This window comes from Pristiophorus japonicus, chromosome 4, assembly GCF_044704955.1.
Source record: "Pristiophorus japonicus isolate sPriJap1 chromosome 4, sPriJap1.hap1, whole genome shotgun sequence".
NCBI lineage: Eukaryota > Metazoa > Chordata > Chondrichthyes > Pristiophoridae > Pristiophorus > Pristiophorus japonicus.
This window is the reverse complement of record NC_091980.1, coordinates 248403783-248426173: the sequence shown is the minus strand read 5'-3', so window position 1 is coordinate 248426173 and position 22391 is coordinate 248403783. Positions and strand designations below refer to the sequence as shown.

Here is a 22391-nt window from a genome sequence, read left to right as displayed (position 1 = left end):
GGCCTTTATTCACTGGAGTTTGGAAGGATGAGAGGGGATCTCATAGAAACGTATAAGATTCTGATGGGACTGGACAGGTTCGATGCGGGAAGAATGCTCCCGATGTTGGGGAAGTCCAGAACCAGGGGACATAGTCTTAGGATAAGGGGTAGGCCATTTAGGACTGAGATGAGGAGAAACTTCTTCACTTAGAGAGTTGTTAACCTATGGAATTTCCTGCCGCAGAGAGTTGTTGATGCCAGTTCATTGGATATATTCAAGAGGGAGTTAGATATGGCCCGTCCAGCTAAGGGAATCAAGGGGTATGGAGAGAAAGCAGGAAAGGGGTACTGAGGGAATGATCAGCCATGATCTTATTGAATGGCGGTGCAGGCTCGAAGGGCCGAATGGCCTACTCCTGCATCAATTTTTATGTTTCTATGTCAAGCATGATTTCCCTTTCATAAATTCATGCTGACTTGGACTGATCCTGTCACTTCTTTCCAAATGTGTTGCTATTACATCTTTAAAAATTGATTGCAGCATTTTCCCCACTACCGATGTCAGGCTAACTGGTCTATAATTCCTTGTTTTCTCTCTCCCTCCTTTTTTAAAAAGTGGGGTTACATTAGCTACGCTCCAATCCGTAAGAACTGATCCAGAGTCCATGGAATGTTGGAAAATGACCACCAATGCATCTACTATTTCTAGGGCTACTTCATTAACTACTCTGGGATGAAGACTATCAGGCCCTGGGGATTTATCGGCCTTCAATCCCATCAGTTTCCCTAACACAATTTCCTGACGAATAGGATTTCCCTCAGTTCCCTCAGTTCCTCCTTCTCGCGAGACCCTCGGTCCCCTTGTATTTTCGGGAGGTTATTTGTGTCTTCCTTAGTGACGACAGAACCAAAGTATTTGTTGAATTGGTCTGCCATTTCCTTGTTCCCCATTATGAATTCACCTGATTCTGACTGCAAGGGACCTACATTAGTCTTCACTCATCTTTTTCTCTTCACATATCAATAGAAGCTTTTGCAGTCAGTTTTTATGTTCCCTGCAAGCTTACTCTCATACTCTATATTCCCCCTCCTAATTAAACCCTTAGTCCTCCAGGAATTGCACACAGTCATAACATTTTTAATATTGATAATTCTAGCCTGCAAATACACAAACAATCTGTCGGAGTGTGATGATTGAAGGATGTGCCACCAATGGTGGAGTGTGGAAAGAAGGGTGTACAAGAGCCCAGAGTCAGAAGAGTGGAGGTTATGAGCTGAAAAGTAGGACTGAAAGAGGTTGCAGAAGTTTGGTGGGGCAAAAGCTTGGGGAGATTGGTAAATAATGACTCAAATATAAATTTAATGCATTTGAGATAGGAAGCCAGTTGAGGTTGGGATGATAGGTGAGCCGGACTTAGTGTAGGAATGGATAATAATTGTAAAGTTTGAATGAGTTAGAGTTGTGTAGGCTTGAGCTCAAGATGTGGCCGGGGAATGTTGAAGTCAAGCCTGGAAGCAACAGAGTTTCAGTGGCAGACGGGTGAGCTATGTTACAGGCAGTGCATTGTAATTGAGCTAAAAGTCAGGGCTCAATTTCCCCAGTGATTTGTGACGTTTTTTGGCGCGCTGCTTTTTTTGGCCTAAATTTTAAAAATCCAAGTTTCCCCAAAGAGTGCGCGCTAGCGTAATCAGTTAGTTATGATTTTTTTAGGTTTGTGATTTTTGTGTCAGTGCCAGTTTTTCACATTTATGCACGTTTGGCCAACTTATATTTCTCCTAGGACGGCATATGTGACCACTCCCAAAAAACCTTCTGGGCACTTAAGAAAAACCAGCGCACATTAAAAAATCACGCAGAAAGACGCCATTGTTTTTCGGCGAAGTTTTGGAGGGAATCAAGAACACACATATATGCACCATGAAGCTTAATTTTTCCCAACTGAAAACACAAAAAATGTAAGTTTCATGCAATTCTTTAATTTTGCTTTTTTTCAAAGTGCCATGCTACCACCAAACATCTCCAAACCGAGCTCGAGATCGAAGCATTGGCCAAAAGAATGAGTCCCTCGCCCGGACACTGGTTCTGCCTCGAGTTCAAAAGAAGCCCCGGTGGGGTGGGGGCAGCGGAGGGCGGAAGCCGAACCGAAGGCTTGAGAACTATGCAGCCAGCAACATGAAATGAAGACCGGAGGGGGAGGCGGGGGCTGTTTCCCGATCCAAGCATGCCTATTGCGTGTGCTCAGACCTGGGTGTGGTCCATATTAGGGTGTCGACCTTGGGGAGAGAGATAACAAAGAAGCTTGTCCTGCCTGCTGTTTTGAGCTTCTTGCAAAGGTTCAATTTAATTATGGGGACAATATTGACAATGCCATACCTCGTGCAAGCCTTCTGCATGACGGTGCTGTGGAGGAAACAATTGATTCGATGTCATCGCATGAAGAACCTCAGAGCATGCAGAAGGCCTTACCCACGTCGGGTATATCGAGACAGGCGTTCATACCTGCACCTGAGTGAGGGAGACTGTGTGAGAAGGCTGCGTTTCCGCAAAGAAGTTGTAACCAAGATCTGTGAGTTAGTAAAAGCAAACCTGCAACCTAGAAGCGTCAGGAGGACTGCTTTGCCAGTTGAAGTGAAGGTTACAGCTGCACTTTCATGCTATGCATCTGGATTGTTCCAGGCATACAACTGGGGATGTGTGCACCATTTTTCAACATGAAACACATATCTGCATTCGGCAGGTAACTGCTGCATTATATGCCCGGAGAAATGACCACATAAAGTTCTCCATGACCACCCAGGCAATGCGTGACAGCGTTGTGGGCTTCTCCAGGATTGCTGGCTTCCCAAAGGTACAGGGCTGTATTGAGTGTACCCACATCACCTTGTGAGCACCTTTGGAGATTTTCAAGATGTAGAGGAACAGAAAAGGCTTCGACTCCACTAATGTGTGCCGACATGCATCGCATCATGTCAGTTGATGCAAGATACCCTGGGAGCACCCATGATACGTTCATTCTATGCGAGAGCGCTATATCTGCCATGTTTCAGCAGCAGCCAGAAGGGCAGAGCTGGCTACTGGGAGACAAAGGGCTAAACTTTCCACCACATTGCTGGCCTAATGCCCACATAGCGCCCAAAACGGCCTGCTATCGCCCATTTTGACTGAAAAGTGGAAAGTTAGACTGGAACATCGTCGGAAAATTCTACCCCCAACTTTCGGCTCACATTACCGAGGTGATCGCCCGCACATGGCCCAGCCTAACTTTCAGCACATTGCTGGCACATCGCCGGGCTGACCGCTCACTGAGAATATCGCTGGAGAATAGTTGCTTTTCCCGGGCCTTCCTCACAGAGCTGGGCACTATGGATGACATTTTGAATGTCAAAAAGAAAGGAATAAGCTAAAAAAACTCGAGCTTATAAATTGTGAGTTATTTAAGGGTCTTTTACAGATAGATCCACTCACATTTATACTTATATTTAATAATTATACTAATATTAGCTTTTATTTCAATAGATTAGGCATTTTTTTACTAAAGTGCATTCATAGCAAGTGCTAATAATATTAGTGATAGTGATGGGGCCTACGGCTTCTCTGCTATTACTTGTAACTGCTCACACGCTGGCACCTGAAAGGATCAATCGAAGAGGTGGCAGAGTAATGCGGAGGCAGAGGAGGCGAACGTACAGCCAACAAAGGTACAGGGAAAAGCAATCTCGCCTCAACTTGTCTGACAACACGTGTCTTAAGAGGCTGCGCTTCCGGAAGGAGGTCATCGATGAGATATGCCAGCTCATCAAGGGGGATCTGCAGCCTACCAGCACTATCAGGACCACACTGCCTGTTGAGTTAAAGATTACTGCGGCACTATCCTTCTATGCATCTGGATCCTTTCAGGCTTCAGCTGGCGACATCTGTGGTATCTCTTAGTACACCACACATTGTTCCATTCGACAGGTGACTGAAGCCCTTTACACTCGCAGGATGGACTTCATGAGCTAGAACCTCCACTTTTGTGCTTATTGACCAAAAATGGGCGTTATTTCTGGTATGGGCATTAAAAAAGGGTTTTCTGATCGTCGGCTTCTCACCCATTCCCAAAACACCGAGTTTCTAATTTTGAAAATGGTCGTTACCGTGAACAATATCAAATGGGCGGTAGCAGTAAATTTATTTGACCTTCTGCCGTAAAGTGTGGCCGTCTTTAGCAATGGCATGGCAATGCTCGATTCCCGCGATTCACGAGGTCAAGGGTCATCATGATATGCGTAGAAGAGGAGACAGAGAGAGAGGGAGCTCAGAGGCACTGAAAGCGTGTGTGGCTATGGTGTGTGCTTCTCTGGCTGTTGTGGGAGGCACGATGGAGATTCACCAGTAGCAAAAAGCCTACCAAGCACCAAGAACATAGTTGGCACCGAGTTTTTGTCCAACGAATAATATATAACATGGAAGGGATGGAGGAGGCCCTGGAGCTGGTAACCAGGAACACTGGTGGCAGAGGGCTCCCAGTGGTCCCGGAGCGCGGCACTGCACCCCAAGGTGCTTCTGGCTCGGAGCACATTCCCACCTCGGAACTGTCCTCTCCCATATCCGCCCAAGCAGCGCTTCGGCCGTCACCCTCCCGCCCCCCCCCCCAATGAGGCATCGCCTGAGGACCTCCTCAGCCAGGAGAGAAAGGGGTAGAGGTGGGGAGGAGAAGCGGGGGGGGGGAGGGTTGGTTTGTACAGAAATACTGATGATTTCAGTCTAATGTTCAGTTTAAATGTTTTTTATTTAACAAAACCTCGTAGCACATTGGCTTAGTTGGCTGCACCATTACACGCTGGTGAATCCTTAACATCAAAGGGTATAATCACACTTAACTTCAATCAACTTTAACTGTCACCAAGGTGATGCCCACCATTGATGTATGACCTGCACACACAGCAGTGTGTCAGCCTTGTAAATAATTCTTTCAGGCAAAGCAATCATTGATGAGCTCCTGACGTAAGGCTCTTGCAGCTATCATGCCACCATGGGCCCTTTCATGCGGTCTACAGGGGAGCGGGGGCATGGCTTCAGTGTCAGCCTGATTGTCTGGGTCGATGACAGCGTCCGCCTCCTTGTCCTCCTCTTCCTCTATCTGGTGAGGTGGTTTGTCAGACTCATCAGGCATTTCTTGTCCCCTCCTGATAGCCAAGTTGTGTAGCATGGAGCACAACACCACGAATTGAGCTACCTGCTCAGGTTGGTATTGGAGCTCGCCTCCTGAGTGGTCCAGGCATCTAAAGCGCTGCTTCAGCACTCCAATGGTTTTCTCCACGATATTGCGAGTTGCTCTGTGGCTCTCATTGTATCACCTCTCGGCCTTGGTGTGGATGTCACGCAAGGGGTCATCAGTCAGGTGGCGAGGCTATATCCTTTGTCATCAAGCACCCAACATTGACCTTGTGGCTGATTGTTAAACATGTCAGATACAATGCTTTCATGCAAGATGTGAGCATCATGGATGCTGCCCGGAAATTGAGCATTCCCTGCCAGTATAATTTGCTGGTGGTCAACAACCAGCTGGACATTCAGGGAGTGGAATCCCTTGCGGTTTCTGAAAACCTCAGCATCCTGAAAAGGTGCCCACATCGCGATGTGCGTATAGTCTATTGCTCCCTGCACCTTGGGGAAGTTTGCAATTCTGGAGAATCTTAGAGCCCTCTCACTCTGTCCCTCCCTGGTCATAGGGAAGCTGATCAAGTCCCTCCTGCGTGCGTACAGGGCTTCAGTGACCTGTCTAATGCAGCAATGTGTGGCATGCTGAGAAAGTCTGCAAATGTCGCCAGCTGTGGCCTGAAAAGAACCCGAGGCATAGAACGACAGTGCCACGGTGACTTTGACCTCGATGGACAGTGCAGTATTGATGGTGCTGGCAGGCTGCAGATCTGCCCTTATCAGCTGGCATACCTTGGTGATAACCACTTTGTGGAAGCGCAGTCTCCGAAGGCAGGTGGTGTCGGGCAAGTCAAGGTAAGAATGCTTCTCCTTGTACTTGCGGGGGTTGTAATGTCTGGTCCTCCTCATCTGTCTATCACTTCTTACATTGGACACATAATGCAGTGGAGTGTTCCTTTGGCGATGTCGAGTCTGCTGCATGTATTTGGTCACCAAGAGTGGGTGAGAAATGACAGGTCCCATTGTAGTAGCTCTCTGTTTTCCACCGATTGCTCACAAACAAGGAATGTCCCGATGAAGACACCTCTTCAATTCCAATTGGTCACAGTATGGCCAAGATGTTTTTACAGATGTTCACATCAACTCCAATGACCTGCAGAGTACATCCGAACTCCGCCAAGGTTGAAACACAGCAGTCTTTTAAAGGAGGCGACGTGATCTAGAACATGGCGTCCATAATGCTGTGATTCGTTCTGGTTAGCTCCACTTTTTGTGGGCGTTTTTTTGGGCGAGCGATATTGTGGGCGATATGTGTACGAGGTCGTGAAATTGAAGATGGGCGATCTCCATGGCCGCTAGTTTGGGTAAATATGCTCTTTACGACAAAAAACAGTGGACTGGCGTTAATATTGAATCTCGGCATTAATTCCGTGCGGAAAGTAATGCTGGGCGATATTATGGGCGTTGAATTCACCCATTCTGCTGATTCCGCCCCAAAAAAGTGGGTGGTCTGTAATATTTTTTCTCGGCTTTAAGCACATGGAGAAAATAATGCTCGGCGATAAGTTTCCGAAAAATGCCCGCCACTTTCCATTTTGTGCCAAAATGGCCGATATATGGACGTTATACGTCATTTCAGCGGTAAAGTGGGCGTTAAGCATGCAAAAAAAGTGGAGTTTCTAGCCCTATAAGCGTCCCTATGACCAGGGAGGCACAAACCACGAGGGCTTTAGGTTTCTCGAGAATAGCAAACTTCCCCAAGGTGCAGGGAGCAATAGACTGCATGCACATCATCCTGAAAGCCCCTTTACAGAACCCTGAAGTGTTTGGTTGTGGTCGACAACGAGCTGCACAATCATGGCAGTAAATGCTATATTTCCATGGAGCAGCCATGATGCGCACATCCTGCGTGAGAGTGCTATCCCTGACCTGTTTATCAATCAGCCAGAAGGTCACGGTTGGATGCTAGGGGATAAAGGATATGGCCTTGCCAGTTGGCTCATGACTCCCCCCCTGCGTAATCCCCTGACGGAAGCCGAGAAGCGTTACAACGAAAGCCATACAGCTACACGCAACATCGTCGAAAAGACAATTGGAGTGCTCAAGCAGCGCTTCAGATGCCTGGGCCACTCTGGTGGCAGCCTACAGTACCACCCTGACCAGGTTACTGAGTTTATTGTGGTATGTTGCATAATCTAGCTATAAGGAGAGGACAACAAATGCCAGATGGGGCTGCTGGTCCACCTCCAGAAGGAGTGGAGGTGGAAGAGGCAGATGACGAGGTGGAGGAGAAGGAAGCTGTTGAGCCCAATCAGCCTGGCGATGAATCCATGGTCCCCACCCCCACCCACCCCAGAAGACTGGAGAAACCCCGTGGGAGTTATGTGGCTGCAAAGCTGTTATGCCACCAGCTTATAATGAATGCTTTGCATGAATTTACATTGGGGACAGTCACAGTTACAGGTACGGATAGACAACAGTTGCATTTGTGTTGAATTACGTTTTAGCCTTGCCCGCTCTGCCCTGGCCTGGCCATTGTACAACAGTTGCATTAATGTTTAGCTTAACTTAACTTACGTTATTATAAGACAATGCACAACAGTTGTTACATTAATAACATTTTTATTGAATTTAACAAGAATTTTAATTTTTAACAACCCCCCCCCAACTATAAACTAACAGTAACAGTAGATAAAAAGATCACAACAGTAACAATAAAAGCAATAACAATAAAAATATCAACAAAAACACCATCGCCCCCCCCACCTGCGGCCACGTTTCCCTCCAGACCCTTTTACCCCCCCCCGTATTTTAACCGCCCATTTTTGTCCCCGGAGACCGAGACGAGGTCTGGCATTCAGCGGGCAACGGAAAGACTTCCTGCCCTGGTGGGGGTGTTGGTGGCACGATCGGCTATTGGGGGGGTATTGGAGGGGAAGACGAAGCGGGGGGATCATCTTCCGAGTAAGAAGGAAGTTCTTCCTCCTGACTCACTTGAGTGCTTGGGCTGGTACGCCTCTGACCGAGCACGACACTTTGGGGTGCAGCGCCGTGCGCAGCCAACAGCACATGCCACAAGGCATTGGTGGCGGCGGTATGATCACGTAACTGTGCAAGTGTCTGCCTCGCTACCTCCGAATGCTCAGTAAACATCTGTGCAAAGCCCCGCGTGAAGTCGTGCTCGCGACTTATCGTGACTGTCTCCTCGCACAGGGAGATCAAACCCTCCAACTAATCGTCGCAGATGTCGCTGACCCGACCTCTGTGGGGTCGACGTGTGCACTATAATGTGCCTTGGCGTTGCCGGCTGCACACTGTTTGGTCTCGGTGCCTCTTCTGTCTCAATAGAGACGTACAAGGTGGCCACAGGTTCATCCCCCTCTGTGGGTTCCAAAAATTGTTCCTCTTCCTCCTCTGGTTCCGTGGCGGTAGAGACTTCTTCCTCCTCCTCCTGTTGTTCTTCCTCAGGTGGTAACTTCACTATCGTCTCTGGTTGACCTTCAAAGCACATTTGAGCTTATTACTGAGCTTATTAGAACATAAGGGTACACATTACCGAGAGACGTTACATATTAATATCCATCATGTGGATTTCACTGCCCCAGAAAGCTGTAGCGGCTGCATCCCATGCTCTTATTGCTTCTTATGACATCATTCGTATATTGCATTATAATTACAGGATGTTACATTCCTTTTTAAAACTGTTTGACACATTACTCACGAGACGCATAGCGGGGTTCCGCAAGACCACTGGTGGTGGCCGAACGGCTTTCGTGGCCCACGAGCGCGACTGCACGCTTCTCGAGGTCAGTCAGTGGTTGCAGCTGAGCAGTGCGCCTCTGCTTGCTGCGGTTGTTCGGTATCTTCTTCTGCAAACGACAAAAGAGCATGGCATAAGCTAATTAACTAGGTAGTATCATGGAAACACAACAGTTTCAAACGTTACATGCAAATAGGATCAACAATTGATGCACGGATATAACAAAGCTCAGCATGTTTAGGAGCTACAGCTTGACACATACATCTCTCTATACTGCAGCAGCCAGAGAGACTTAAAAAGGGCACAGGTTCATAGCCCTGTCCAGACACTAGCAGGGAATATATATATATGTGCATGCATGTATGTATGCATTTATGTATGTATGTGTGTAAATAATTTGCAATATTTACAACAATTAATTAAATCAATACAGTATAAAATCTGTACTTACTCTTGCTGACGCCACCAGGCTGTTCCAGCATTTGCGGCACTGGTCAGGCCCCCTCGCCTCGTGAGACGCTGAGAAGACGACACCCCCGATCTGGCTCCAAATTTTCCAGTAGGCCTGGGGAGGAGGTTTCCCACTGCCACCTCGGGTTAATTCGGCCCACCTGGAGTGCACCTCCTGGACCTCATTCGCCTCGTCGGAGAAAGGCTTTGCCCTCTTCTGATCTCCCTCCACATTTTCCAATGCTGACATAAGAACATAAGAACATAAGAATTAGGAACAGGAGTAGGCCATCTAGCCCCTCGAGCCTGCTCAGCCATTCAACAAGATCATGGCTGATCTGGCAGTGGACTCAGCTCCACTTACCCGCCTGCTTCCCGTAACCTTCAAAGCACATTTGGGCTTAATTCCCCATAACCCTTAACCCTTAATTCCCTTATTGGTTAAAAATCTATCTGTGATTTGAATACATTCAATGAGCTAGCCTCAACTGCTTCCTTGGGCAGAGAATTCCACAGATTCACAACCCTCTGGGAGAAGAAATTCCTTCTCAACTCGGTTTTAAAATGGCTCCCCTGTATTTTGAGGCTGTGGCCCCTAGTTCTAGTCTCCCCGACCAGTGGAAACAACCTCTCTGCCTCTATCTTGTCTATCCCTTTCATTATTTTAAATGTTTCTATAAGATCACCCCTCATCCTTCTGAACTCCAACGAGTAAAGACCCAGTCTACTCAATCTATCATCATAAGGTAACTCTCATCTCCGGAATCAGCCTAGTGAATGGTCTCTGTACCCCCTCCAAAGCTAGTATATCCTTCCTTAAGTAAAGTGACCAAAACTGCACGCAGTACTCCAGGTGGGGCCTCACTAATACCCGATACAGTTGCAGCAGGACCTCCCTGCTTCTGTACTCCATCCCTCTTGCAACGAAGGCCAACATTCCATTTGCCTTCCTGATTACCTGCTGCACCTGCAAACTCACTTTTTGGGATTCATGCACAAGGACCTCCAGGTTCCTCTGCACTGCAGCATGTTGTAATTTCACCCCATTCAAATAATATTCCCTTTTACTGTTTTTTTTCCCAAGGTGGATGACCTCACATTTTCTGACATTGTATTCCATCTGCCAAACCTTAGCCCATTCGCTTAACCTATCTAAATCTCTTTGCAGCCTCTCTGTGTCCTCTACACAACCTGCTTTCCCACTAATCTTTGCGTCATCTGCAAATTTTGTTACACTACACTCTGTCCCCTCTTCTGATCTGATTGCCTATGAAATCGGAATTAAGAAGGGACCCGTGTGCATAGACTTGACTCCCGAACTGCGTGCAGAATAAGTACAAATAGGAAGGCCAGACTGTGGAATTTGCAGGACTTGCCCTCTCCCTCGAGTGTGGGCCCAGCTTATGCACTGGTGGTTGCTTTACTCCAGGCAGGATCCATCAAAGTAGAGACCCTCTCTTCCAAGAGTGACAGTGGCTGCAGATTTGTTGGACCTCCTCCTGTTTGAGTTCTTTCCCTTTTGTTATGTGCCACCTTCCTCTGCAAAGCTGAAAATATAACTTTTTAGAGAGGGTGGGACATAGACAGATGGTCACATTTACAATTGCAATTCCATTGAATGAATGAAAATATTACTTACACTAACTACTTGACCAAGTTCCTGCCACTTATTTTTGCACTGGCCTGCAGACCTCGGAGTGGTCACCATTGCACAGTAATCTTTTGCAAGTTGGTTCCAGCGTTTCTTCATTTCTTTTGGTGAAACTTTTATGTGACCTCTGCTGATGTCCAGCTCGTGCCATCTGGCCTCAATTACAGTAACTAGTGCCACCACTTCAACCTGTGAGAAATTCTTGGTCCTTGAGCCGCGTTGCATCTTGTATTGCAGCTCCAATTTTTCCAATGGGAATTAAAGTTCTCACACACAACTGGCTCATTAAAAATGGCCAAATGCAGACCAGGAGCTGTACTGGGCTTGCACATCCATAGCAATCATGTCAAAAACGTCCTTTTTTTTCACGCATGCGCAGAAGGGGGGGGCATTGTTTTTTCGGCGCAGACATTAGGCTCCACCCCCTGAAGCTAAAGGACAGGCTGCGTGCGCCAATTTCAAAAACTAGAACGGGGAAACTTGCTAGTTTTTTTTTTTGGAGTAGTCGGTGCCACAAAAAAGGGCGTAACTCTGGCAATGGGGAAAATTGAGTCCTTAATCTTCGTAATAGATGGAATGTCAAGTCTGGTATTGGGTTGGGGCTGGTAGGGTTCAGTGTTTTTTTTGGTACGAGCTGAACAGGATGACGTTGATCTTCCCAGTGTTAAGCTGATGGAAATTCTGCCTCATTTACAACTTGACAGAAAGAAAGTAAGAACTTGCATTTATATAGTTCCTCATCACATCCTCAGGAAGTCCCAAATTGTTTATCTATTGAATTATGTTTGAAGTGGAATTTCTACTGTTACATAGACAAACAGGGGAACCATTTTGTGACTAACAAGGTTCCTCAAACAGCAAATGGGATGAATGATTTTAGTTGAGATAGGAATGGTGGCCAGGGTCTGGGAGAACTATGCGCTCTTCTTGAAATAGTGCCATGGGATCTTTTATGTCCGTCCACCTGAACCAGTGAAATAGACAGAACATTGGTTTCACATCTCATTAAAAACACTGAGCCACTAACAATGTAGTACTCCTTTCGTATTGCATTTAAGTTTAGATTATGTGCTCAAATCCTGGATTTGGGCTTAAACCCACAACCTTCTCACTCCAAGATGAAAGTGCTACCACCAAACTGGCACTTGATGTTAGACAAACAGTCGGACAGCATAGTGAGTGCTGGCAGAGAGGTAAAGTTGGATGTCATCAGCGTGCATGTGGAAGTTGCCTTCATGGTTACAGGTAATATCACTGAGGGGTAGCATTATGATGAGAAATTGGAGGGGACAAATGATGGAACCTTTGGATACACTGGAGATGACCATGTTTGGGGTACCAGAAGAAGCCATAACAGAAGATGCATAATCTACTTTGGGACAAAGGGCATGCACCATGAAGGAGATGCAGTGGAGTGGGATGGTTGGTCATATCAAAGGTCATAAAAACATAAGAATTAGGAGCAGGAGTAGGCCATTCGGCCCCTCGAGTCTGCTCTGCCAATCAATAAGATCTTCTACCTCAACTCCACTTTCCTGCACTAACCCCATATCCCTCGATTCCCTTAATATCCAGAAATCTATTGACCTCTGTTTTGAATATACTCAGAGCCTCCACAGCCCTCTGGGGCAGAGAATTCCACAGATTTATGACCTTCTGAGAGAAGAAATTCCTCCTCCATCTCCGTTCTAAATGGGCGACTCCTTATTCTTAAACTATTCTCCCTAGTTCTAGATTCCCCCATGAGTGGAAACATCCTCTCTGCATTTACCTTGACCCCTCAGTATCTTATATGTTTCAATAAGATCACCTCTCATTCTTCTAAACTTCATTGAGTATAGGCTCAACCTTTCTTCATAAGTCAACCCCTTCATCTCAGGAATCAACCTAGTGAACCTCCTTTGAACTGCCTCCAATGCAAGTATATCCCTCCTTAAATAAGACCAGAACTGTACGCAGTACTCTAGGTGTGGTCTCAATTGCAGCAGGACTTCCCTGCTTTTATACTCCATCCCCTTGCAATATCAAAGGAAGCTGTTTGTTATGGAGAAGGGGAATTTTAAATTGATTCTGGAGTACTAGGATTTGGTAGTGAAGAGACATAATTCTTGAGGTAGTCAATCTGATAATAGACAACTAGGCCAGTTATGTGCCATATGTACTGAAGGTTGTGGCCTTCAGACTTGAATATGTGGAATTGAGAGTAACACCAGTAGGAACAGTGAAGGTTCAAAACACAGTGGCCCTGAAATCCCAGTCTTCTGCTTCCCACGGGCGCTCGTCAGAAAATGGCTAAAAAGATCCATATTTACCTTTTCCTGCTGCGCCCACCAGAGATCCCGGTCCTGAGGCTTCCTCTTCCTGCACATCGGAGCGTGGGCACGCCTGGACAGACGTAGAGCTGGACTGGAGCCATGTGGCACTGGGCAGCCAATCCAGATAAAAGTGTTTTCTCATTCATCATAATGGGAACCCCGTAAGTAGGAGTTCTCATTATTATGATTGAGAAACACCCCCCCCTCCCCAACACCCAAATACAAATAAAAAAAATACATCACATATTTAACATTAATTTAAATTAAAGTTAATAAATGTCTTAGAAAAATATATATATTTTTCCGATTTAAAGAAAAAAGTTTTTTAATTATGGTTTAAAATAAATTTACCTTGGTGGGCAGGGTTTTTAACATTAAAATGTGTTTTAATTTTATTTTTATATGTTTTTGCATGTTTTAAAACTCTTACGTAGGCTATGCGTCTGCTTTTACCGGGCGCGAGAGATTTCAGGACATTCGCTGGGCAAGAGATGGGCAAATACCGCACTCTTGCCCATGCGAATGTCCTGGCTGTGGGGATATGGAGGGTCTGTCAAGCCAGAAAAGATTGGAAAAGCTGGTTTTCAGTGCATGTGCATTGCATGCCGAAAACCGGCTTTTGCGATGCCTTCCTGGTCTGTACACAGTCTGTACGGACCCGGGGAGGCCAGGATTTCAAGGCCATTGCATTTTGTGGGGATTAGGACATCTTGAGCAGAAACAAAGGAGCTGGGTTGAGGGAGGTGGTAATGTTGTTGTGGTTAGAGGGCCAGAGGATAGTGAGATCGAGAGAGTGCTGGTGAGGAATCTGGGGGAATTGTTTCATCAAGGGCAGAGGGTGAGGTTAGTGGGATTAGAGGGAAACAAAGACATGCGGTGGATGAGCGAGATAAGGAAATGATCAGACATTGTCTTGTCAGTGCTTGGGACTTTGGAGTAATCAGGTCTTATGTTCAATTGGTAGAGATTGGTGTGGGTTGGGGTTTGGTCTGCAGGGTGAGGTTGAGTGAAGACAGGAGAGCAGAGCAGATGGGGCATGAAGAATACAGATGTAGCTTGACATCACCAAGGATAAGGAGTTGTGCATGCAAGGGCCAAGCGAGAAAAATAGGGAAGTGATTTCAGCAAGGAAATCACTGAAGGACTTGGGACGACAGTAACAAATAATGATCTTGAAAGAGAGGCATGTGTGGCAGCAGAGGGTAAGGTCATCAAACAAAATGCTAGATGAATAAAGGGTTAGATGGAAATGGGGCTTGAACATGGGTATCATGTGTGCCAACGCACGATTTCTAATGGACAATGTATAGGCAGATGGATCAACCTCAGTGATGGGCAAAGGATCACTGCTGGTCAGCCAGCTTTCGTCAGGTGTATAATCTCAATAAACTTCTCCAGGATGAGGTCTTCACGCATACATTCATCTTGAGTTTCATGAATGAAACTGCTGATCACAACTAGATTAGAAATATAAGAACAGGAGTAGGCCATTCAGCACCTTGAGCCTATTCTGCCATTCAGTGAAATCATGGCTGATCTGCGACCTAATTCAATATACCTGCTTTTGACTCATATCCCTTAATACCTTTGGTTAACAAAAAGCTATCAATCTCATTTTCCGAATATAATTGTAAACATTCTTTGTGTTAATTTTGATATCCCTTGCAAGTTTCTTTTCATACTCCCTTTTTGTAGCTCTTACTATCTGTTTTGTGAGCCTTTGCTGTTCTTTGTATCGTTCCATTTGCCAGGATCTGTGCTATTTTTTGCATTTTTGTATGTTAGATTTTTATGCCTTGCAAGTTGAGAACTAGATAATCTTGCAGTTGCTGGTGTTACTGTGTTTTACTTGATTTATTTTTGAATACAGAATTGACTGAAAAGTTGTTTCCAGAAGAGGAAATCGGTAGATCAGGAGACTACACATTTCCAGACAAATCAGTGTTGAGTAACAGAAGAGAGCAACTTTATACAAAAGGCATGCAATATCTTCAGCAGGGGAAGTCAGAGGCTGCGCTGAAATCTTTTAAAAACTGTCTTCAAAGTCTGACTGAGACAGACAGTTTTGTTTCCTTACCACAGTGTCTACATCAGGTGAGATAACTAGTACTGCCATATTTAGATGAGTACCTTTCTGCACAGCAATCTGTTTTAGTTAAATGCAATAGAATTACTTATCAAAAAGTTTATCTGTCCAACAACACAATAATACATTTGGAAACATACAACAAAGGAATTTAAAAGGCTTTCTAATTTCTCTAATGGGAGAAATCTGAAAAACAAAAAATATTTTTTCAGATATATCTACTTTGGACATACCAGGAGGAACAACCAAGATCCCCCTTAATTTGTGATGGATCCTTCCAAAACCATACTAGAATAGGACCTGTCAGTGAGCCAAAAATGTCCGATACTTTTCATAAATAATAGTACGATGGCACACCAATTGAAAGAGGATCACTAAGAAACTGTGACATTAATAGTGACAAAATCATTCCCATTAAGTTCCTCTGTTGTCTATCATATAATATTAGGTGTATTTTCATTATAATCTAACAGCAGCTTCGTTTCACGGACACTAAAAAAAACTGATAAAATATGTGCACCTTCATGCTCATGTCACTGGATAACAAAGAACTGGCTTAACATAAAGAAAGATTTGCATTTATATAGCACCTTTCATGACCTCGGATCATCCCAAAGCACTTTACAGACAATTAAGTACTTTTGAAGTGTAGTCACTGTTGTAATGTAGGAAACACGGCAGCCAATTTGCACACAGCAAGCTCCCACAAACAGCAATGTGATAACCAGATAATTTGTTTCAGTGATGTTGATTGAGGGATAAATATTGGCCAGGACATGGGGATAACCCCCATGCTCCTCTTCAAAATAGTGCCATGGGATCTTTTATGTCCACCTTAGAAAGTAGAGGGGGCCTCGGGTTAACGTCTAATCCAAAAGACAGCACTCCCTCAGAACTGAACTGTAGTGTCAGCCTACATTTTTATGTTCAAGTCTCTGGAGTGGGATTTGAACCCACAACCTTCTGTCTTAGAGGCAAAACTGCTACCAACTGAGCCATGGCTGACATTTTAGGTATGAGAGAACAGGTAAAACATTCCACCCAACCAACAATTCTTCAGCTTATGACAAAAGCAAAATACTTTGAATGCTGGAAATCTGAAATAAAGACAGAAAATGCTGAAAACATGCAGCAGGTCAGGTAGCATCTGTGGAGATATAAACAGAGTTAATGGGCCCAAGTTTCGAGCCTAGAACGGTGCAGTCCCGACCTGGACGGCGTTTTTCACGCCACAAAGTGCGCCTAAAAAAACCTTCCAGATTCTCCAGCTCCCCGCAGGTCGTTTGCAGCTCGGCGCGGCGCAGCAAGAGCAGTAGGGGGCGGAGCCAGGTCACTGCGCTGAAAACAGTGCCGGGACCTCTGCACATGCGCACTACAATGGGCACGCATGTGCAGTAGCTCCGGGCGCGCATGTGCAGTAGCTCCAGGTGCCCAAAACTGTGTGGGAGGGGCCAAAGCACGCAGCCCCTAGCCCTGGCCGAATGGCGTCAGTGGGGCTGCGTGAATAAGGCTCCTCCCACGGCCAGCTCCTGCTTCCTCCCGACCCGACTCGACTCCCGCTTCCCGCCTCCGGACTGGACCCGACACCGACCCGACTTCCGCTCCCCCCCCGGCCCCCGGACCGGATCCGACCCGACTCCCGCTTCCCCCCGCCTCCGGACCAGACCCGACACCGACCCGACTCCCGCTTCCCCCCCGCCTCCCCCCGGACTGGATCCGACCTGACCTCCCTCTCCCCGACCCGATCTCCCTCCCCGACCTCCCTCTCCCTCCCTCCCCCCGACCACACCCCCCGACCCGCGCTCCCCCCGACCCGACCCAATGCCACCTAACTGTAAATCTGGTACTGGGGACGGGCCCTGCCCGAAGTCTCGGGCCCGGCCCGTTCAACCTCCCTCCCCCTTCTCCTTCCCCCCCCCCAATCTCCTTCCCCCCCCTCATCTCCTTTCCACCCCCCCCATCTCCTTCCCCTCTCCCCCCTTCCCCCTCTCCCCCCTTCCCCCCTCTCCCCCTTCACCTTCTCCCCCTCTCCTCTCCCCCCTTTCTCCCCCCTCCCCCTTCTCCTCCCTCCCCTTCTCCTCCCCTCCCCCTTCTCCCCCCCTCTCCACCCCTCCCCCTTCTCCCCCCCCTCCCCCTTCTCCACAATCCCTCCCTCTTCCCTCCCTCTGCTCCCCCCCTCTCTCCCTCTACCCCCTCCTCCCCCTCCCCTCGCTGTCAGAAACACAGACACTGACAGACAGAGAATAAGAGACACACACTGACAGACAGACAGAGAGATAGAGACACTGACAGAGACACACTGGGGGGGGGGGCATCCCAGCACGCTGTTGGAGGGTTCCCGGTCCTGCAGTCGGTAAGTAGAAAATGTTTTATTTATTGATTTAAAAAAATATATATTTCTTATAAATTTTTTTTAATTGATTTATTGGTTGATTTATTGATGTATTTATAATTTATTATTGATGATGGCTCTTTATTTGTAAAACTGAAGTGTTTAATGTTTGTAAACTTCCCTTTAACCCCCCCCCCGGCCATTCCCTACGCCTGATTTGTAACCTACGCCTGATTTTCTAAAGTGTAGACAAGGTTTTTTCGAGCATACAAAAATCTTCACTTACTCCATTCTAAATTAGTTTGGAGTAAGTTTTTACTGACGAAACTTTGAAAACAGGCGTAAGTGGCCGGACACGCCCACTTTTGAAAAAAAAATTCTGTTCCAAAGTGAAACTGTTCTAACTGACTAGAACTGGAGCAAACTAAATGACGAGAATTCCGATTTCTAAGATACTCCGTTCTACACCGTCGAAACTTGGGGCCAATGTTTCAGGTTGATGATCTTTCATCAGAATTGGAAGATGATGGTGATGGATAGCTTTTAAGCAATGGCGGAGCCAGGGAAAGAACCTGTGATGAGGTGGAGGGTGGGGGTAATTAAATGGCGAAAGGGATGATAATGGGCTAAACATGAAAATGGAAGGGTCCTGAGCTGCAAATAGTTACAGAAGCACAAGAGGAAATGGGTGATTAAGATCTAACGTTGTTAAATTCAATATTAAGTCTGAAGCCTGTAAAATGTCTAATAGAAAGATGAGGTGCTGTTCCTCTCACCTGCATTGACCTTCATTGTCCTTGAACGTGTTGTCGCTTCCCAAATCCATGTCCAACTTTCCCGAACTCCATGCTTGAATCCTTCCAATCCGGTTTCCACCTCTGCCACAGAAACGGCTCTTATCAAAGTCACAAATCACATCTGATGTGACAGTGACAAAGGTAAATTATCCCTTCTTGTCCTTCTCAATCTGCAGCCTTTGACACGGTTGATGACACAATTTTCCTCCACCGTCGTCCAGCTGGGTGGGACTGCACTCGCCTGGTTCCATTCTTAGCTATCTAATCGTAGCCAGAGAATCACCTGCAATAGCTTCTCTTCCTGCTCTCGCACCCCCAAGGATCTATCCTTGTCCCCTTCCTGTTTCTCATCTACATGCTGCTCCTCAGCGACATCATCTGAAAACACAGTCAGTTTCAATGTGTATGCTGACGACACCCAGCTTTACCTCACCACCACTTCTCTCGACCCCTCCACTATCTAAATTGTCAGACTGCTTGTCCAACATCCAGTACTGAATGAACAGAAATTTCCTCCAACTAAATATTGGGAAGTCCGCACCACAAACTCTGTTCTCGAACCACCGACACCATCCCCCTCCCTGGCAACTGTCTGAGGCTGAACCAGACATTTCTCAACCTTGGGGACATACTTGACCCATATATGATCACACATCTGCGCTATCAATAAGACTGCCTATTTCCACCTCTGGAACATCGCCCGACTCCATACCTGCCTCAGCTCATCTGCTGCTGAAACCCTCATCCATGCCTTTGTTACCTCTGGACTTGACTATTTCTGTGCACTCCAGGCTGGCCTCCCAGGTTCTATCCTCGTAAACTTGATGTCATCCAAAACGCTGCTGCCCATGTCCTAAATTGCACCAAGTCCTGTTCACCCATGACCTACGTTGACACCCGGTTTAGCAACACCTTGATTTTAAAATGATCAGCCTTGCTTTCAAATCCCTCCATGGCTTCGCCCCTCCCTATCTCTGTAATCTCCTCCAGCTCCACAACCCATCTGGTTATCTGTGCTCCTCTAATTCTGGCTTCTTGAGCATCCCTGATTTTAATCACTCCATGATTGGTGGCTGTGCCTTCAGCTGCCAAGGCCTTAATCTCTGGAATTCCCTCCCTAAAACTCTACACCTACCTTTCCTCCTTTGAGACGCTCCTTAAAACCTACTTCTTTGACCAAGCATCTACTTATGTGGCTCGGTGGCAAATTTTGTTTTTTAACGTTCATGTGAAGAGCCTTGGGATGTTTTAGTATGTTAAAGCCACTATATAAATAAAAGTAGTTATTCATTGAAACAGCATAGAAGGCCAAGGATGAAGTGGGATGGAGAGTTAAAGTGGCAAGCGACTGGAAGCTCAGAGTCAAGCTTGCGGACTGAACGGAGGTGTTCAGCAAAGCGATCACCCCATATGGGCCCTGGATGTTGGGAAGGGCTAATGTAAAAGGGTAGATGTTGCATCTCCTACACTTGCTGGGGAAGGGAAATAGATTTTGGGGGTAATGGAATAGACCAGGGTTTCACGGAGGGAACGGTCCCTTCGAAATGCTGAAAGGGAAAGATGTTTTTGGTGGTGGCATCATACTGGAAATGGCAGAGGATGATCTATTGAAAGTGGAGACTTAATGGTGTGGAAGGCGTGGAAAAGGGGGAATTATCATGGTTTTGGGAAGGAGGGGAAGAGGTGAGGGCCAAAGTGCGGGCGATGGGGGTGGACACAGTTGAGGGTCGGGTTAACCACGGTGCAGAGAATCCTCGGCTGAAAATAAATGGAAGACATTTCGGAAGTACTGGTCTGGAAGGTGGCATCATAGGAACAGATGCGACAGATGGAGAAACTTACATGAAGCAGGGTGGGAGGAAGTATAATCAAGGTAGCTGTGGGAGTCATTGGGTTGTAAGGGACATTGATGGACAGCCTATCCGCAGAAATGGAGATAGAGAAGTCGAGGAACGGAAAGGTAGAATTGGAGATGGACTATGTGATTGTAAGGGAGGAGTGTGAGTTAGAAGCAAAGTTGATGACATTTTCCAGATCGGTACAAGAGCAGGAAGCGGCACCAACACAGTCATCAATCTACTAGAAAAAGTCAGGGAATAGATCTGAATAGGTCTGGAACAAAGACTTCTTCAGATCTGTGTGGAAAGAGGGCAAATCACATGGTCTACTTCCATTAGGTGCCTATGGAATATGAGGAGATTGGCCCACTTCCTTTAATAAAGGCAGCTATTGAAGTGTAAAATGCAGAATGAAGTTCCATTTTGGAATAATATATCTAAATGGTTAATGGCATAGTTGCATATTTAATAGGATGTAGTAGGTATTTAAAAAATCTCAGAATATAATGAAGTATAAATATAGGTGGGGATTATCTATCTGTATAATATTTTGTGTCCAATGTATTTGTAGATTCACCTTTGTGGGTGTTAATTGGTTAAATGTTCACCACTCGCATTGCACACACGACTGATCAATATTGTCTCAGCTTACACTGCCGGTCCCTATCTCATCCCTCGAAACACCTTTATCTCCTGTCCCTAGCCCAACCAAAGCCTTCGACTGACTCACATGTGTCACATTGTAGCTCTCAGTTCCAAGTTGACATCAAGTTGCCTGTATTCCACCACTACTTCAACTTAAGCCTTGCATCCCACTGTATCCTCACTCCAGCTGCCAACTCACCCAACTGTTCTGTGCACTGGCCTACACAGCTGCTTTGCTCCCCAACTCCATTGTCTGTTCCCCCTTCTGACTGCTGCATTCGCCACTCCACTACTCCACTCTTGCACCTGTGTCCAGATTATCTATGAATCATGCTGGGAAAGATATACTAGTATCTATAAGAGAAATGCAAAAAGTAATTTATGACGATGCCCTGATATATTGTCATTAGACTACCATACATTAATGTTATAGTTGAGAATAACTGTACATTAATCAGTAGACCACAGAGTAAGAGCTCATCATAGGTAGGCACTTAAATTGCACATTTACATGTAAATTTAGATTTTTCGTCCGTTCACAGTTGATGGAAGGAAAATCTAACCCAATAATGAGTTATATATATAGCATTTTATAGAATGAAAGCACCATTTATAATCTTCGAGACATTTGTCCTAAGGTTTTGTTAAATCTAATTTATATTTTCTACAAGTGATAAGTGCATGTATTTCAGCTTTACAATCTATTATGACTAATAACAAAGTTCTTTAATAACCGTTTTAAGTGTGCTAGTTGGTGCATCAGAATACGATTAATTTTAATTGACAAATCCTTTTGTGGTCATACTATCTAATCTACATTGAGGATGATTTTAAATTTGTATAGTAATTGAAACAGTTCATGAAGGATGATTATTATGTCTCATTATTCTTGAGCATTTAAGACTGATTAAGCACGTCAAGTCAAAGGATTCGAGGCATTGGAGCTGTACTCGCAGCTCAGACGTACAAATGACACCAATCAGTGCGGCACAGTTGCGAAACATGAGCAATCAGGACATTAATCAAAGGCAAAAGAGATAAATTGATTTTCACTCTGCTGGTTATACAATTGCTAGTTTATATTGTATCTGCAGAATATTATATTTATCTGAAATGGTGCTAAATGACTACATATAACATAAACAATACATTCAGAATTAAATATTCCCCATTGGCTATAAATGGGAGAACTCCAAGTGAAGCTTTTTTTTTAAAAAAAACCTTTGCTCCTTTTCTCCTGAAGGCAGTAACTCACATTGTTGACTATTTTGCAATCATGAAATAGCTTATTTAAAATTAGTTGCCTTTTGATTAATAATGTAATTGAGTCATATTTCATTTTCTTTCCATTAAAATAATATTGGACACATAGTCATTTGAGGTTGAAAAGGAG

General features: G+C 45.6%; 1 protein-coding gene across 4 annotated transcripts in view; it reads left to right on the top strand.

Annotated features, from left to right (window-relative positions):
* Positions 1-22391, top strand: part of c4h14orf180 (chromosome 4 C14orf180 homolog) — a 140312-nt gene that overhangs the window by 30914 nt on the left and 87007 nt on the right. For 3 of the 4 annotated variants that reach the window (XM_070879268.1, XM_070879267.1, XM_070879269.1), the window contains exon 3: positions 15171-15394. The exons of the other annotated variant lie outside the window; for it this stretch is intronic. In XM_070879268.1, coding sequence (XP_070735369.1) covers positions 15171-15394 — 224 coding nt within the window. The remainder of the gene's footprint in view (positions 1-15170; positions 15395-22391) is intronic. 4 annotated transcript variants of the gene reach the window in all.